Raw genomic sequence first — 18,959 nt, forward strand, 5'->3', positions numbered from 1 at the left:
ACAACGACATGCAACGACCCTCACCCTAGCGGAAACGGTACAACCTGTTAAAATGTTACTCTTATGCGCTTAACCCTGTTATTTTATATGCATTGTATCACCCACTGTAAGTGACCACTGTTAGCCTGTGTTAGGCATTGTAACTAAGTTTCGAGTCCTCTTGTACTGCTGCACCCAGATGCCCACAGGCTCGGAGCGCATTACCAAATAAATAAACTGCTCTGAAGCCAGCTCAGGAGCTACAGTAAAGGACATAACAGCATGGAGAGGCTGTGTCAAGCCACACCACAGCTACCCGGAGGCTGCTGCCAACATTTTTTTTACTATGCATGCATTGTTTTTTGAAAATGTGAAGTGACCAGGTTTGGGTTGATTTATTCCAGAGAGGGAGGGTGGCCAGGGTGGTTGCAGAGATGTTTGCTGGGAATGGAGGGGATGGCATGGTGTTGAATGAGCGGGCAAGAGTAGGGAGATAAGACCTGATGCGCAGAATAGTGCAGAGAGTGCGCACTGCAATTTGGGTCGGGTGGGAAAATCAGGTAGGCAAAGAGCTTCCAAATTATGAGGAAGCAGATCGTGGGGTTGGCAGGATCGTAGATATTGAAGTCTATCAAAGTGAGCGGTGGATTAGCCTGGTTGAGAGGGAGTTGCATAGAGTTAGTGAAATTTCAAGCATGGCCGGGAGATAGATATATCTATCTGAGGAAACTGGGTGACGGAAGGGCTAAGATAGAACTCAGCGTGAATAGATTAACTGTAATGACCCCTAAAATAATGACTTTGGGGTCATTACCAGCTTTGCCCTCCACCAAAAGCGGTTTATTGAAAACCAGTTGACTGGCTAAAGTCCATAACCCTTACAATGATGGAACTTACTCTTGCACGAGCTGGGAACGTGGCTGAACGCCAACATTGGTGAATTTGAGGACAGTTTAGGAAAACTCCATTTCTAGGCTCCTACATTTGCTGCAGCGTGGACCCCAGCCACAGGCAAGTGAAGGCATTCACAGCCTTTGAAGCTCTAAGCACCCAGACCGCCAAGAATTATTATCCCTTCTCTTCATGCCCTAACCCTCCACCACCTGCCTGCCCACCGTAGGCAGGGAAAAAGCATTTTTCTTGGGCCCCTCACAGGACAACAGACTAGGGCCCTCTTTACCCCACCAACCCTGGGACTCTGAACTGACAAATACGCGCTAATGTTTTGGGCACTGAGACTGAAATTCTGCCACACTTGCATACAGCCAATTGTCCCCGCCCTCCTAACAAGGCTTTTAAAAAAAAAAAACTTGCCCTCTTGAAGCTCAGAGTCTAACATTTTGCCACTTTTGTATTCTGTCATTAAGAGGTTTTCCCCACACTTGCATTTTGTCTTTGCCACTGAGATTTTACAGTATTTTTTTCCACGGTTCGTCCAACGAATTACTGCTCTTGCAACTGAAAATGTCGTACATCTTACCACCCTGAAATTTGCCCTTGAGGCTTCGCCAATGAAATTCTGCCATTCCTGTGCTCCGACACTTTTAAACTATTTGCCACACCAGCATTTTTCTACTTTTTTTACAGAGAATTTTTTGCCATTGTTTTATTCTGCCACTCTCCACTTTTAACACTTCTGCATTTTGCTTACTTGGCTTGGCCACTTAACTCTCCCGCTTCGAACTGTAACCCCTGTGGAGTTCCCACCATGAGGGCTTGTGATTGCGAGACCAGCAGCCGAGATGTGTACACCACTGAACTCGTTGCAGTTGAGACTGCCACCATACGTGCTGCTACAGCGACACGTTCGAATGTGAGGTTCCACTGTTACAAGGCCTTATATGTCCATGTGGTCCCGACAGTGAGGGCTGCCACTGAAACCTCACCATTACTGGGTTCACAGCTGTGACACCCCTGCCACAAGAAACCTCTGCACCAGCAGCCTTTACTTGACCCTGGGGCAATCTCGACTCCCAGATATCAGACCCTATAAATCCCTCTCCCCCAATGCTGAAATAGTTCAAACAAGCATAGCTGGCCGAGACACCAACTAATACAGGAAAAATAACCCATCACCCACAAAACCTATGCGATATCACAAGTCGAAACCCTGTGGCCAACCAGGCAACCCACGAAGACCTGAACCACCAACCTAATTGGAAAAACATACCCAAAACATGCGCAGCAAGTTAAAATTTAAAAAAAGCAACGCCAAAACAAAAATAAACCTGCATACCAGGAAATACCAACACAGGAAGCCAGATGTAAGAGAACCATCATCTCACCAGACTTAACTGCCTTCTTGAAGAGCCCCAATACCAGAAACAACCCAAAGTCACAACCTGTTGCGCTACCCATCAACCTACTTACACAACCAACCACCTAAAATGCCCTAAACACATACTCGTACTGAAAACACTAAATCCACAGCACAAGTACAATTGAACGAAACCAACTCAACGAACCGACCCCAAAAAAAAAAAAAGTCAAGACATACATCAGACCGACTACTCTCCAAATGCATTAAGCCAAAATGGAACCTTCCAGACATACTCCAAGAAATGGAAGCAACAAATCCAATGCAGAATCTAAAAGCTAAACTAACCAATATCAAATCTAATTGCAAACTCCACCTTCAAAAGGTCAAAGTAAACCCAGAATACAATTCGAGAAATATACCTACCACTCACTGAAAACTGGATAAAATCGCATGGTAGGCACAAATACCGAAACAAGCTAACAGGAAAGAAAAAAAAATATATAACACTAGGAGATATCTGGTTTGAAGAAACACCAACTCACCTAAAACACAACCAAATTAAACTATCAATGATGCAAATACAGCAATTGAAGGGAGTGGCCAACACAGCAGGGTGCAACATAAATGCAACCGGTGCCAACGAAACCTGGTCACAATTGCACCCCCCCCCCCAATTGCTTTTTCCACTTAGTGACCTAGTCGACAACAAGCAAAAATCCCAAAAATTACTCCAATTCAGAAAGAAGCTGGACATCCAAACAGTCTGGAGCTACACACCAGACTGGAATCCATTAAACCATCAATCACAGTCTGGGAATCAAACATAGAAGCAAGAAGTGATCAGCACATCAACCAAGAAATCAAAGAAAAAAAAAATCCAAAAGCTATGCAATGCCCTAGCAAAACTAAATCACAAGCATCCAGCAAGTAATCAAGAAATGCCAAAAAACCCAATACCACCCAATGCTGGAACCAAGACTACTTCCCATCAATTTTGACAGAAAAATTGGCCAGCCTAGTGAACAAGGGCAACAGTGCAGATCAGCAGCAGACCCTGGCCCACCAGACACGTAGAAGACTATACATATCCCAAAACACCCGCAGAATACTTCTGCAGCCCCTTTTAACCATTCATTGGCAAAAGGATGAGCACCACAAAGCTTTAAAACAGCATACATCAAACCACTCCATTAAGACCCCTCAGAGAAACAGAAGACCATAACTACAGACCAATATCGAACATCACATACACGCCAAAGCTATGTAATAAAAATGCTACAACATGCAGAAAACAACTGACTGGTAAACCAGGCACAAGTCTGAGGAACGAAAACCGCACTGCTATCCATATGGTGTGATCTAAAAACCAACGCCGACTCCATCAGCTTGACACATCAGCCGCATTCGATATAGTGCACAAAACCCTTGTCAAAAAGGAGAAATCTGAATCGGCAACACAGCCTGTGGTTAAAATCCTACCGACAAACAGAAACGTGGCTTACCCCCCCCTCCCCTCCTTTTTACAATTATATGCGGTACTTGCTGCACACAAAACCCTACTTTCAACCCATGCTTCTAAAAGAAGGCAAGTACGTTTAAAATGCCCATAAATCATGCCAACATCAGTAGATACTGATAACCAAGGCGACACTTTTGAAACATCCAAAGCACTCAAAGCTAAAGGGTTCAATGTGTTAACTAGTTCAAAACATAAATCCTACAAGGCTTGTAACTCGTTAAACTTAATTCCAAAGAGGTCAAAAACAGAAAAAGAGTACCACAACCCAACTTCCTTGTGCTATCCAGAATTGTGAAACGGGCGGGACCAATGCGTACCACTGACTTTTCAGTAAGTATCCAAAGAACGGGTTAAACATATTAGCATACAACATGAATTGTGATTAAGGGCTTCATGCTTCTACCCGTTTTTCAGCAGTCTGCTATAATCCCCCCAACCTGCAGCCATACTGCTTTGAGATCACATATGGTTTTAAAACAAACTTCCTTAGCAAACGTTCAAATGCAGCTACGACTACAGCAAATACGGTCTAGTGACTCACATAATCACTTCACACAAACACCTCTGCCATTAGAATACAGCAACAACCTACAACACATTTCGTTCTAGCTGGGTACATCTAGTCTCCTGCACCAGTACTTGGTTGAATCCTTCCTCAGCACCCATCCACATGCCTAGCCACTTCGGTTGCTTACTGGAGCCTAAACAGCCCATCTAAATCCTAATCTTGGCCAACCGCACACATGCATCTTAAACCTCCTCTGAGAACCTTTGCATACCCGGACTTAAGTCCCAGAGGGTGTTCCTACCACAAAGTGCTTTGAGGCCATACAAATGGGAAACTGCTATATAAATATGACAATACAACCAAGAAACACCAAAGATGTGCAATAAAACGATAAAATAGCCAATTCAAGGTTTAAAAATAATAAAGTCCACGAAGTATCTTCCTAAAAGGGTGACAGTGAATCAAATAGAAAAAGCAATGTATGGAATAAAGAACCTGCCCAATTCCTTTAGATTTTTTTTATTGAAAGTTCTAGCTGGAGCAGTTCTATTTCTTTTTCTCCACATCTGCATCTGCAGCCTCCTTAGCTCTCTTCGCCCGGATTCCAAAGAGACGGGCATTAGCACGAGCCATACGCAGGCTGGCGAAAGCCTTGAAGTTCTTCTCATCCTCAGAGATCACACGTGCCTTCTCTTTCTTGTACACCTGTATGGAAAGAAACAAGAACAAACGTTAGAGACCGAAACAGAAAAACATGTTGTGGTTACCAATATTTAGGATGACATGGATTACCACCGACAGCCATTAAATGAACAAGGCATCTATATAGCACTGGATGCCAGAGTCCTTACTCTTGTACATATTGTCTAATGGTACTCAACTGATCAACCTCCAAGATAGAAAGGTGGGCTGAGCTGATCGACAGTAAACAAAATGGGTAGGCATGCCCCAAAAACATGGGCCAAATATTTAAACGTGTATGAAGGTTATTCCAAAAAACATTTATATGTACCATCTTAATGAAATACACAATCTCAAACAATGAACATATCAAACAAACGGTATAATCAAATGTATTACCTTTTTGATTTTATTCAAGTGCAAAATAGTAGCAGCAAGAAAATCTCCTTAATAGTAGCAGCAAGAAAATCTCCTTAAATGCACAAATCAAATTCTGATCAATTTCCTGACCTAGTGAGTCACGAGTGTACTGGAAGAGAATTCCCTCATTGTCTTCGAAAGAGCTCGTAAATGCACACTAAATAGTGCCCCTTTTCTAGACCCTTTTGATAATGAGATTATACTGCCTAAGCGTTTGTTGACATGCAACTCAAAATTCTCTTTGGTTGGGATGACGCAGCAGAGCAAAACGCAAAAAGGGCAGTTTTACCTTAAGTACGATCCAACCTAACGTTTGCCACGTGCTTTTTTTAATATCACTACAGCACCAGCTTCTAGCCCCACCTTGTAGAAAGCTTCATTGTAGAAATCAGGCCTCATGTTGGGAATGGGACAGACCACTATGACAGTCTGATAATCGGCTTGTTGGGCGGGCTCAATGCTCATGAGAATTTGTTAAGGTCCATCTGCTCAAAAGAAACCTTTATCCCTGTCCCTTGGGTAAAGTTATCCCAGGAAACGCACCCTGAAAAGGCGTTTTACGTCTGCATTACATGGAAACACCATAGTGAAAGGGTGGTCAGCAAGGTAAAGAACTCTCTCCTGCGCCTCTCCAATGTTTGAAAACTGGGTAGAACAGACACCTTTACATTTCCTGCCCCACCACATTTAAAAATTGTGTTAGCGCAGTACATAATTTACTGCTATAATCCGTACTTCCATCTTCTCCCTTAAACTTGCATAGCAGGTTTTGTCGGTCTGCAATACTGCATCGCAACATATAGGAGGTCCCACGTGTGCAGTAAAACAAGGCTGTGTTAAGTACGATTGGGTTTCACCACTCCCTCCACAAATCTCTACCGAATTAATAAATTCTACAGAACACCCCCACCCTTCATGAAAGTAAAAGTCCTCGAGCATAACTAAACATGCCATTTCAGGTTTCATTTGCAGATACTTCTGCGTGTTAGAAAAACGCAGTTCAGCAATGCGCAGTCCACCATTGTGACATGGCCATCAAGCTATAGCAGCCTAGCGCATTTAAGAACCCCCCCTGAACCTTCCCCCATGTGATACCCCCTGGACCACAATAACCCTCCCTCTCCCCCACGCTAATCTGTCCCCACCCTTCTTGCTCTGGCCTTCCTAGACGCCATTGGTGTTCCTGGGGGTCTCCCAGAGCAGCAGCAAAACGTCCCTCGAGTTTGCCCGCCGCCTAAAACCAAATGCTACTCCAGGCTCCTGCAACAATCAGGCGTCCAAGGCTTTCGAGATAACTACCTAGGCACCCGCTTCCCCAATTCCGACTACTGTGGTGTCTTACTTGGCCTTCACATCTATGTCCCCATAAAGCGTATTGTATTAAAAGTCTACACTGGTGCCTCTCACCCAAGTATCCCCACCAAAGCACATGTTTAGGTTTTGTGCTCCATTATTAACTGCCATCTAGGGATCACAAGGAAAGTTACATTTTCCCCGATATCTTGCACAATATTGCATTTCAAATCTACATTCCTCTACACAATGGCAATCAATATCCCGATTGGGTTCGGAATTACTACATATTAAAACTAGGTACCCCCAAGATAATGCTTTTAATTGTCTCCAAAACAGGTGCATCTCGGCCTATTACAATAGGTCAAGGCATTTGTTTAGGGATGTGATCATCATAACATGTTCATACACCATTTCACAACCTAAGCATCCCCGAGAAACCTTACAGCATTATGCTAAACTGTGGTTTTCAACCAAGGATGGTCCAAATATTGTTGTGCCCTCCTCCATTCTCATTTAGGTCTCCTGAAGAAGCTCCCCTTGATGCCCAACCACGTCAACACAAACTGCTCGAGAAATTCTCCAAACTACACCTCTCAAAGCCACTTGCAAGCTCACAAACTGTCCCAAAAACCTTGACAGATTAAGCACCAGCGGCATCCCCAGCTGGAAACAAAACTGCTCTAGAGAACACACCAAAACCCACCTAAAACTCACCAGCAGAGGCGCCAGTTCAGTTGCTTCTGGTTCTACAGAGAACAAATTTGAACCCACTTCGCCCTTCAGATCCACGAGAGCACCAGAGACCACACAAATGGCATGATCCGATACTGGAAGGACAAGTTCTGCACCATGCGTCCACTTTGTGTCAGACGGTCATATGGTACAACCAGTTAAGCAACTTGTTCCAGGACGTGCGCTCTGCAGCATAAACCATTGTCTGGTAAGAAAGGTAGCTCCTGCCATCCACCCACGCCACCCCCCACTCTCGGGATGACATGCATTACTTACCGTAAAAGCATTTGATGATTGTATTGGCTTAGATTCACATGCTGTGCATAAGGTCCGACATCCAGTGGTAAACGTGGAGTATTGCATCTGGTCTTTCGGGGACCGAGAGGGGACGTCAGCACAGGAGTGTCTGAAACACTATCCCCATCGTGACGTGTGTAGTACCCAAAATCCCTCACGCGCCGAGGCCCCTCTGATTGTATTTTTTCTGCCACGAGGGAGCCCAAGGCTATGAGTACATGAAGAGAGAAAGTAGTAAGAAGTCTATGTTCCTTCCACCCCCGAGCGGGGAGGCAGGGAGGACGCATGTGAATCTAAGCAGATACCGAAAAAGCATTTCTGATGATTGTAAGTAAATGCATGTCTTCTGATGCTTGTTAATCTGCTTAGAATCACATGCTGTGCATAGACTAGTGAGCAGTACCCAGAGTTGGAGGTGGGTAGTGAAAAGGAACAGTAGAAAAAAAAGATGTCTTAGTATTGCTTGTTCCACCTGAGAATCAGACCTAGATGGAGTGTCTAGGCAATAGTGTTTTGTAAAGGTGTACACTTCAGGTTGCCGCTTTGCAAATGGACTCTAGGGGAACATTTGCCTTGAATGCTATGGATGCCCCAGTGCCTCGAGTAGAATGTGCTCTAGGCTTGAAGGGCAGTTCTCTCTTTGCAAGAGTGCAACAGTGTGATTCATTTGACAATCCACCTTGATATTGCTGATTTAGAGACAGGATCCTCTTCTCTACCAGCTGCCACTGAAACAAAGAATTGTTTAGTTTTCCTCAGTGGTTTAGTTCTATTGATGTAGAACATGACTGCCCTGCGCACATCTAGTGTGTGAAGGCTTCTTTCGGCCATGTTAGTAGGTCTCTGGAAGAGCACGGGTAGTTCGATTGACTGGTTCACATGGAACTTCGAAATACATTTCGGCGCAAATCTGGGATGTGTGCGCAGAACTACCTTATCTTTGTGGACTGTAACAAAGGGGTCCAAAATCGAACATGTTGGGATATCAGGAACATTTTGTGTTTGAGAGCCCATATCCAGATGTTTTGGGGCAGCTTGGATAACCCTGGAGAGTGAGTGCCCCCGTTTGTTCAGGTAATACATTGCTGTTGTGCTGTCGGTTAGGACCAGCACTGTCTTCCCTTGCAGTTGCTCCTGAAAGGCTTTCAATGCTTTGAACACTGCTAGTAGCTCCATTAGGTTTATATGTTTGGACGCTACCTGAGGGGACCACACTCCACGCGCTGTCTGTTGAAGCAGGTGAGCCCCCCACCCTGTGAGAGATGCGTCTGTCGTGAGAGTGGCTGCCACTGCAGGGGCGGTGAAGGTTTTCCCCTTCAAGAGGTTCTCCCTCGACCACCGCTGCAGAGAGAACAAGGGCTGGCGAGACAACTAACAGATCTTCCCATTGTCTGCTGGCCTGACACCACTGGCTGTTGAGCCACTCTTGCATGGGACGCAGCCACGCGTGGGGGACCAAGTATATGCATGATGCCATCATCCCTAGCAAACGCATAGCTTTGCGTACCGTCACCTCTCGACTTAGCAAACGCATAGCTTTGCGTACCGTCACCTCTCGACTGGCTACATCCTGAGGAACCTGAGAGAGCATGTTCTGAACCCTCTCGCAGGAAGGGAAAACAGTCTTCCGTACAAATTAGAGCCCCCAGGAACTGTTTTACTTGGCTGGGGACTAAGCTGGATTTCTTTTCGTTGAAAGAAAATCCCAGGCTGAACAGTAGGGCTACCGTTTGGGTGTTCGAATGAGTCCCCCGTTATGAGCCAATCGTCGAGTTAAGGGTAAACTGGGACTGAAAGTCTGCGCAGGTGCGCTGCTGCCAGGACCTTGGTAAACACCCTTGGCGCTGAGGCTATGCCGAAGGGGAGTACCTTGAACTGGTAAGTGTTTGTCCTGAATCACGAACCGTAGGAATTTTGTGCGCTGGCAGCATTGAAATATGAAAGTATGCATCTTTCATATCCAATGTTGTCACGAAGTCCCCCTGTTTTAGCAATGGGATCACCTCTTGCAGTGTTACCATGCGAAACTCCTGGGGCTTTATGAACTTGTTCGCTGGGCGCAGGTCTAGACCAGGACGCATGGTGAGATCCTTTTTGGGGTACAAGGAAGTACACTGAATAGATACCCTTGTTTACCTGAAGAATCGGGACGGCTTCTATGGCGTCCTTTCCCAGCAGAGCTTCCACCTCTTGGATCAGGATCTGCAGATGTTACGGTGAAAGGCGTCGATGTTTCGGCAGTCTGAACTGTGGAGGTCGGGCGAATTCCACAGTAACCGTGGGCGACCGTCTTTAAGACCCACTGGTCTGAAGTTAACCCCTCCCATGCCTTGAGGAAAGATGTTAATCGCCCCCCGACCGGGGAGACATGGAAGGGGACCTGGACTTGGTGGTCATTTCTGACCCGAAGTTGACGCTCCTCTGGAATTGGAGCCCCTGCCTCTATTCTTTCCACACTTCTGACCCCTCTGGGGGGTAGTAAGTGGGGCTTGCAGCAGGTTGACTTGAGTTGAAGTTGCCCGTGCCGAAATTGTTTTGAGCCGCGCAGGCTTGTCCTCGAAAGGACCGCCGAGAATTACTGCCCCTCTGAAGATAGTTTCTGGGAAATTTGGTGCAGCGACTTAATAGTCTCGTGCTCCTTCTTGGCTGTCTCCAACGCATCGTCTACCGCCTTCCCGAAGAGGTTGGCCTCTTCGATGGGTGTGTAGATAATGGATGCCTGGGTCTCAGGTCTGAAGCCTGACGTGCGCAGCCACGCGTGCCTCTTTAGGAAAGTGCCCTGTGCGAGAGACCGGCCTGCTGTCTCTTCGGTGTCCAGGGTATTCTTTACCACATTCTGATGGCGACAAGCTTGGCTCTGGTTGGTTCCGGATCCTCTTGAAGGTCTTCCGGGAGTCGGAACCTCTTGAAGGTCTTCCTGGAGTAGGTTCCATTGGGCGTCGACATAGCTTGCCAGTAACGTTGTGTTATTGGCAATGCGGGCAGTATAGGCTGCCGCCAACGTAACCCGTTTGCCTAAGGCATACAACCTTTTGGACTCCTTGTCCAGGGACGACTCTCCCGTGGCAAGGGGAACCCCTGCTCTCTTGCGAGTGTTGGTTACCACCAGCGAGTCTGGGATTGCGTGTCCTTTGATATAAAGCGGGTCGGAAAAGTTTTGATCCTTGGGTTCACCGCCCTAGTCTGAGCGGGTATGAGTAAGGAAGGGGCCAGCCGTCTCTTTACAGAGCTCGAGAGGGATAGACTGGCTTGCCGGAGGCTTTTCATGAATGTCCTCCGCGAAATCCTGTTCGGGCAAGGCTTCAAGCGTGGCAATTTTAAAGAATTCTGCTGCTTTTTTCAACATGTTGAAAGCCATTTGACCATCCACCAGGGAAGCTTGTCGAATCGGGGTGGGAGAGTCGAGGCAGACGATAGAGTTGTGATTGTCCTGCTAGGTGTCCTCCCAGTTGTCCAGAAAAGACTCCTTCTGTATAGATCTCTCTATACGTGTCCATCTGGACATCTTCTTGATAGTCAACTTGGTGTTGGACATCTAGGTGTTGGACATCTTGTGTTTGAGGGGTAGGGTCTACCCAAGCTTTTTTCGGCAGAGGTTGATCAGAAACCCTGAAAAACTGCTCCAGCCGATCCATACACCCCTCGGAGTCCTTTCCATAGCAGAAGGGAAGGGCGACCAGACCAAAAAGGAAAGCAGTGGAAAAGAGGAGACAAACCCCGAGCCCACTCTCCCCTCTGTGTAGGCCGGCCAGAAGGCCCGACCATGTGCAAGTTCGAACGCCGGATCTTAGGCGCCGGAACCCACAGCCGTAGATGATTCCCACATAGTCGAAGATGTTCTTGATGGGCGAAGTGACTTAACAGGGATTAACAGGAATTAAACCGTCAATTCAGTGAGAAACAATGTCTCATGAAGAGCTGCGCTATAGGGCGACCAGTTATCTGAGGGACCTCGGCGCGTGAGGGATTTTGGGTACTAAACACGTCACGATAGGGATAGTGTTTCAGACACACCTATGCCTACGTCCTCCTTCGGTCCCCGATGCAATACTCCGCGGTTACCACTGGATGTCGGACCATATGCACAGCATGTGATTCTAAGCGGATTAACAAGCATCAGAAAGATATACACCAAAGAAGTGGGCCCATCCTGCAGGCACACGGATTTCCCCCAAAAGCAATCTCCAGACATCACCCGATGTGTCCCTTCTGACATCAGCTCATACATGGTTCCTTTCCAAATAAGCCCAAATTGACAGTAAATCCTGCACAAGCCTTTAAAGACAAGGAAAAAGTGAGTCTCACTAGTTTAGCCCCATTACATGGCTTAAATTCACAGCCCCCAGAGTAGTTCCCGCCTTTTGTTTTTGGCAGAGTGGTTAGTTGAACAGCACCACCACACCCAAAGGAATCTACTTCCCCACCCCTGATCACTGTATTAAAGGGGCTAATTCAATGCCAAACAGAGGGGACGCACCTACCAACTGCGCAAGTAAAGGGGGACAGTGGCGGCAGATACACAGGAAATGACACATTCCAAGCCAGAGACACCCCATACAGAGGGCTTTATTGGGAATGGTAGGGGGTAATGATGTCAGTCACACTGACTCGTAATTAGCCAACGAAAGTGGAGGACAAAAATAGTGCCATCATGCATAGTGTGAAATAATCATTATGGCATGCTGGACCTGGAACTCTGATTTCACAGGCTTTGGGGAGGTGGCCAGTCTCCACAGTATCTGCTACAGAATTTGCAATGGTCATTATCCAACAGGTATCGCCTGAATGTCCCCTTTCCCACAAGCTGCAGGGCGTCTCATGTTCCACTCTCAATGGCAGTGTATCCAGTTCCGGCAGTCACCACAAATGGTACTTTAGTAATAAGTTGTTCCGGGGTGGGGTGTAAATAAATGTGGTACCACATCGGAAGGCATTGTAATGGCAAACTTTACTGTGTTTCAATTGCGTTTCACCAAACATAAAAATCGAGGTGGTGATGCCTACAAACCAATGAAATCCCAGGGAAACATAGAAACAGTGAATTCTACAACATGCAAATATTGCTGGATTTGACCATTGTATTTCTTCGTATAAAACGACTTTGTATTCCATTCAGATGACAGTCTTTCTATCAAAGCCTATCCAGTGTTCCTTTTGATTTGTGCTCACCCAGCTGTAATCTGCTTCTTGCCTGGCGTTTGCTCTACTTTGAGTATGTGCTCCAATTGATCTACCACCGACTACACCGCTGTGGCTCAACTATGGGGCCAGCCCAATCTACCTCCTCCCCGCCCTAATTATAGTACCATCATTATCATCGTCACATCAGCCATGGTGACATGCAGTAAACGTCCTGCCCCACAGGCCACAGTGGGATACTTCCAGAATGGACAAGCATACACCTTACCAGAACAATTAACGTGGAAGGGATACAACCTGCCAACATTACTTTAAGTCCTACTTTGTGTAAAATTCAATTTTAGCAGACATTCCAGACATCATTAAAACCATTATCCAAGTTCCACTTACGTTTCTGATGGGCATAACCGGTCCAGTCAACTGAGTTGCCAACTTCAGTTCCTCAGCCTTAAAAAAATGCAAAAGCAGTTATGATTAAAGGATGTCATAACGCATGTTACATGAAGACAGTTCAGTGTTCCAAACTATAGAGCACATTCAATGTTCAAAATTGCTTGACAGGGGAGTTTATATAGGTCTAGTCATCAGCTGGAAAAGGGTTCAAGTGGAAGTCATCAATTTAGTACAGAGATTCCGGAGAAAGTGTCATCATTTGACTGCAGACCCAACACTCCGGTCAACAAGGCATGAGATGGAAAACAATCTTTCATAAAACATGGCTGACCTGTGCCTTTGCTTGTTTTCGGCAAAAGCTACAGTCGTTTAGAACTATGTACTTATATTCAAGCCCTCATTAGTATGAATTAAAACGAAACCCATTCTTAAGGATTGTCCCCATCTCATACAGGTGAATTTTTGCAAACTTTATACTTGGTACCACCCACTAAACTAGTATTTTTCTTACCAATAATGGTTGGCCAATGAGTATTTCATCAGCGTCATATATTAGAAATAAAGTCCATACATCCCATACCTCCATGTTAGCATTTCATGGTCATTCCACTGTCATGAACGCCATTTCATACATGCATTTGCCACCAACAGCAAATCAGGCTATACTTAAATGTAAAAACTACATGGACAGTCCATTCTTGATAATGACAGAGGAAGCTAGTTCCCATCCCAAGAACGTTCTACACCTGGAAATACAGGATGGAAAAATTAAACGAACTTACTGAGCTGTCTCCCTTCTTAGGAACAGAGGCCTTCCTTGGGAAGATAATAAGTTTGGAGCGGTACTCCTTCAGTCTCTGAACGTTGCTTTGTAGAGACTCGGCGGACCTGTTACGGCGGCGTGGGTCGACAGAGATGCCAATCGTTCGTGCAACTTTTTTATTGATTCCAGCCAACTGAAAAATAAAGTCACAAGCTCTTCCTATGTATTTGCAGTGCACAATATCTCTGCAACAAGTCATCACATCACACGGACCACTTAACCTCAACGTTCATGTCTTGCTGCCACAGAACCCAGGACCGCTCCCGACCCCCCCCCCGCACCCATTGACTACAACACTAGCCACTCTCCACACCGACTGCCATCTTCTCCGAACCTCCCTGACATGCTAGGGCAGCAGCGTGGGGTTCCTAATCCAAGGAACCTCAGCACTACCCCTCTACTCCCATCCAGACAACAATGTCACCATCCAACTCTTCCTTCCTACCCCTCGCCATTGTGACTCTCCTTCCAGTATCAGACCATTCTCCCGGAGTAATGTCCCTCTGTAACCACCTGCCTTTAACTTAAATCCTTCCCATCTGTCCACTCACTCTTCACCCTCCATAACCAGTCTACCAACTCTGGTCAGAACTAGGGACCTTGTTTTGCTCTAATAAACGCCATTGTTCTCTTAAACATATTGGTTCCTCTGTATCCCTACCGCAATGACTAAAGTTCTCTCCAGTCTCTTCCCTCTGCACACTGCTACCATTGGTTGCTTTGCCCGACCTTTACAGAGCATTTATGACTCCATTTACCCACACTATTCTGCTCGCACACTCACAACGCCCTATCCCAGCAGGAAAAAGGATAGCTCCTGATCCGTCGGAAACCTGGAATGCTAGGGCGGGAGCTGGGCAGGCCCCATGTTAGGATGGCACACATGGAGAATGGAGTTCCGAGAAGCCAGAAGCCGCAGTGGACCACTATGTCGTGAAACTAAAGGGGCAACGACAGTGTCTACAATGAAGGATGGGACCCCTTGAGTTTACTTTATGTGAGGACCCTGCTTCAGTCTACACCCTATTCATGCCCGTCATTGACGGTGCTTTCTCAGACTGTTATATGGCAAAGAAGGGTAGGATTGCGCTTGACAACATTATAATAGAACAACCAGCAATCAAGGTACAGTATTTTAATGAGGTAGATTGAGAAATAGCCGACACGTGTTTCGACACTCAGGTCTTTTTCAAGGCCCTCAAAATTGTGAACAGCTCAATAGTGGTATCCTATTAAGTATTAATTAATGGGTTCCCATCAGTCAGGGTATATTGCGAATAAGTAAAACAATGTCAAAGGCCACAAATGGCCGGCACGGATATATTGCTCGACAAATCGAGAGATTCTCTCTACAAGAGCCTCCAGCTTATGCAAAATAAGGCTGCAAGCAAGACATATCCTTGGCCCAGGGACAGTATCTTCCCAGCCCTAAAAATCTCCCCGCTGGCGACAAGGATCAAATCCAAGACCTACTGCGTCATCCTCAAGGCTTTCTGGGGCCTGGGAGCAAGCCATCTACAACTTTGCCTCCCCAGATACTCACCCTGCTAGAGCCCTACAGATTTGAGCTGGACACCCCTTTCCCTTCCATACTAATCACCCCACCGTCGCTGTGACTGGCGGCCTGATCCTCACAGGATCAGGCCCTTCCTCCCAGTCATTACCAGCATGCCCACCCTCACTGCAGTGCCCTGTGGGCTCGTGGCTCCTAACACCACCCTTGAGAGCTGCCGGTAATAGCACTTGAGGTTCTCCTGCTGGCTCCCCTTAGCACTTCACTCTAGGGCCATCCGTTCCAGCACTTGCATGGCAGAATGACACACGACCCATTAGGACCACGACTGTACATACAATATTGCTGCTTTTTGTTTTCTTGCCACTTATTTCCCCCGTACCCTTCCCATGTAGCCTTGTGGCGCATTTGAACAATTACGTTGTATAAATCGCCTTTCAAATTATCAATAAATAAAGTATGTGGCACCAGTGACAGTCATCAGATATAAAGGGTTCAGTGTATCATCACGAAAATACAGCGATTCCGGAGTTTATCATCACATGACTGCAAAAGTAGCATTGCGGAAGGACCACAATGAAAGTCCGAAATGAACCAAGTACTTGTGTATTAAAATGAGGGGGGCAAACTCACAAAGCCAACATTTTAAGCCATCTACCGACCAGAGAGTGACACAAAACATGTTCATGTACAATTTACAACCCAAAACTCACCTTCAGTTCTTCCAAACTGAACCCTCTACCAGCACGGACTTTAGTATGGTATCGGATTGTGGGACACCGCACCATGGGTCTAATGGGCCCGGAGATGGGACGAGGCGCAATCCGCCGAGCCTTAGCCTGGCGTGCCTTTCGCCTAGTTGAATGAAATTAAACAAATTTAGTAATTCGGTGGCACGGAAAGAAAATCCTCGTTTTAGCATTCATGGAAACATTGGCCTATGCGAACTGTATAAACTCTCAAGTACAGCATTTCGCTGTTATCAAATGCATAGTATGGGTCTCAAGTATATTCATAACAGACAGGCGGGGATTAATGTACAGAGAAGAAGCTTTTGCCCAGCAGCTAAAAAAGGTATGTGCATTATAATTAAGGATCTGAGTTTTATGATATACGTTTAGCCTCTTTAGTTTACAAGCATCTTCCATCTTGTGTGGCTGATTTAAAAATGACTCCCACCAAAATAGCAAGGTCACGATAAGTTTTAACATACATTTTATCAATCTTAAAATAGAGTGGGAAGTACGAGTTTAGAACCACCGGGTGTACCCAAGCACTGCCTGATGTGAACCACAATTACAATTTCAGAAGGCAATACAATTATAGCAGTTCATACTAAAGAAGACCACAAATTATTGGTCGTTGGAAAAATTACGATTGGAACATGTGAGCCTTCAGTCATCAGCGCAAAAGGGTTCAAAATGTGACTCATCAAGGACGTACAGCGATTCCGGAGAAAGTGTCATCATGTGACTGTAGGCCCACTGTACACAAGAGTTTGTTCCAGACAAACATATCTATAACTACAGAAGAAACAAGGGCCTGCAACTTCAGCATTGTACCGATGTGACTCTTATACCTTCGGATCTTCCTGGCAGGTTGGTTGAACCAAGTAGCGACTCGTCTCTGCCAGTCTTTGTGGAAATGGGGTTTCAATATCATGCCATTTCGACTGGGCGCCATGGCTGCTTATTTCCCTGAAATAAAAAAAAATGTAATTAAACTCAGGGGCAGTTCTATAAGATAAAAAAATAAAACAGACAACGTAACAGGGCTACAGTCAGCTGGAAAAGGGCTCAACATTAAATCATCAACACTGTACAGAGATTCCGGAGAAGTTGTCATCATTTGACTGTAGACCATAAGCAGGGAAGGGAGATTTTACATGTGTGGGCGATATTCCAACGCAATGTCCGAGGCTTGATAGCATGGGAACTTTTGTTTTATATTTTTAAACAATCAAGTGAGTAGTTTATATAATCATTCAGTGCATGGGGCACATTAACACTAGCATTTGAAAACCGAAAACGCAAGATCTACTCCAACCACAACACTATAAAGACTTGAAAAAGCATCACAAAAAAAAGCAGGCAAAACTGTACACTTAGTTGCTGGAACAGCACACTGCAACCGAGCTTTACATTCACGCGATATCATGTTTGTGAACGGAACCGGATATGTTGCAGTTTGGATCTAGTAGTTATTGCATCCGACAGAATGGTGGCGGGGAAGCCCGAGTGAATGGACAGAAGACGAACATTAAATTGGGTGGACCTTTGAAAGTTCAAGTAAAGGACAACACTGCGGATTCCGATCAACTTCACATGAACGAAAACAGGAGCTCCTAGTGTTTCTAATGACGAGACGTTTCACGGCAGCCTCCACGAGGTTCACCCAGAGTTCCATATGAAAAAAAAGGTTTTTACAATACATAAAGCGGTTTATAATAAACCAACAGTAAAAAGGCTTTAAAATGCAGTTTGGCCTACTCTTACGTGATTTTGGTTGGTCTGCTCTACCACCGATAAACCGGGGCTGAACGTAAACAATTTTGTTAGCGCTGCCATACCCGACATACCTTCTTTGTTCAGGCGACATATTCACGCCCTCACGTCTCTGCGCGTGAGGGGGCGAGCGACCACGGGAAGCCTCTTCCAGGTCACACCAACGTATAGACGTGTCACCACGTTGGACATCAACGAAAAAAATATCCCTTGCTATTCCATCCCTGGTAGTCACCCATGATCATGTCAACGTCCTGCCTGTTGCCGACAGGATAAAGCACACTTCGGGACACCCACATAGCGTCCTCAACTATAAAGAGTATTAGGGCCGCCAACAGGGGTTGTCACGCACGGATCGGGCATGAAACCCTGGCTTCGGGTACTCGTGGATTGGCAACAGCACAAATATCGCAGGTCGCGATAAACAACATCTGAAAGCCGCCCCATCAGTGTACTGGCCCCCCCTCGACAAACGGTAACGAAGGATGACGGTGGATGCTACGGCTGAGACACAATATTAGCCAAACTTACCCAGGGAAGGGAAAATGGCCGAAAAGGAAGTGGCAGAAAGGTGAATTGTGGGATATGAAAGCTTTGGTCCAATCAGAGGCAGAACTATTGAAAACCAATCAAAATGAGGAAAGGTGGTGACGTCAAAACATGGAAAGAAAGAAAAGACGAAGACTAGACCGCCCAAATAAATAATCACCCGGAAGAGAAGAAATTAAACTGTCGTAAAGGTTTAATGATTGCGGTGGTCTTAAAAAACAAAATAGAAAATGTTGATTTTTGCTTTCCGAAGAAGAAAATGTGTTTGTTTTAGCCTTGTAACATTTTATTCAATGCAAATCAATCACTTTACATGGCGGCGGACTGTTGACATGTATGCCCCTCC

The 18,959-nt window shown here is 45.8% G+C and overlaps 1 protein-coding gene and 4 non-coding genes across 6 annotated transcripts; all 5 read right to left on the reverse strand.

The window, feature by feature from the left end:
* Positions 1-4,769: 4,769 nt before the first annotated feature.
* RPL13 (ribosomal protein L13) lies at positions 4,770-18,708 on the reverse strand. 2 transcript variants are annotated; one of them, XM_069635585.1, is made up of 6 exons: positions 18,596-18,708; positions 17,140-17,257; positions 16,274-16,415; positions 14,007-14,180; positions 13,222-13,278; positions 4,770-4,971 (listed from the first exon to the last, which is right to left on the reverse strand). In XM_069635585.1, exons 2-6 carry the CDS (start codon positions 17,241-17,243, stop codon positions 4,813-4,815), a joined length of 636 nt encoding a protein of 211 aa, XP_069491686.1. In that variant the 5' UTR covers positions 17,244-17,257; positions 18,596-18,708; the 3' UTR covers positions 4,770-4,812. The 2 variants fall into 2 exon arrangements, with proteins under 2 accessions (XP_069491686.1, XP_069491687.1); XM_069635586.1 differs by having other exon boundaries at positions 18,139-18,626.
* On the reverse strand, positions 13,397-13,482 carry LOC138565458 (small nucleolar RNA MBII-202). Its single transcript, XR_011301326.1, has one exon. It is a non-coding gene; the product is annotated as a small nucleolar RNA MBII-202 (small nucleolar RNA).
* LOC138565461 (small nucleolar RNA MBII-202) lies at positions 16,030-16,101 on the reverse strand. The gene has a single exon (XR_011301329.1). It is a non-coding gene; the product is annotated as a small nucleolar RNA MBII-202 (small nucleolar RNA).
* On the reverse strand, positions 16,941-17,028 carry LOC138565460 (small nucleolar RNA MBII-202). The gene has a single exon (XR_011301328.1). It is a non-coding gene; the product is annotated as a small nucleolar RNA MBII-202 (small nucleolar RNA).
* LOC138565459 (small nucleolar RNA MBII-202) lies at positions 17,320-17,407 on the reverse strand. Its single transcript, XR_011301327.1, has one exon. It is a non-coding gene; the product is annotated as a small nucleolar RNA MBII-202 (small nucleolar RNA).
* Positions 18,709-18,959: the final 251 nt, after the last annotated feature.

Source organism: Ambystoma mexicanum, chromosome 1q (assembly GCF_040938575.1).
Source record: "Ambystoma mexicanum isolate Mex_15411 chromosome 1q, UKY_AmexF1_1, whole genome shotgun sequence".
In the NCBI taxonomy this organism is placed as follows: domain Eukaryota; kingdom Metazoa; phylum Chordata; class Amphibia; order Caudata; family Ambystomatidae; genus Ambystoma; species Ambystoma mexicanum.

What these genes read in the sequence shown, in the direction of transcription:
- RPL13 (XM_069635585.1), bottom strand. Translation starts at nt 17,243, where the DNA reads ATGGCGCCCAGTCGAAATGGCATGATATTGAAACCCCATTTCCACAAA. An exon ending in TCAGTTTGGAAGAACTGAAG is followed by an intron (nt 14,181 to 16,273) that starts GTGAGTTTTGGG and finishes TTTATTTTTCAG; the next exon opens with TTGGCTGGAATCAATAAAAA. An exon ending in CTAAGAAGGGAGACAGCTCA is followed by an intron (nt 13,279 to 14,006) that starts GTAAGTTCGTTT and finishes CATTTTTTTAAG; the next exon opens with GCTGAGGAACTGAAGTTGGC.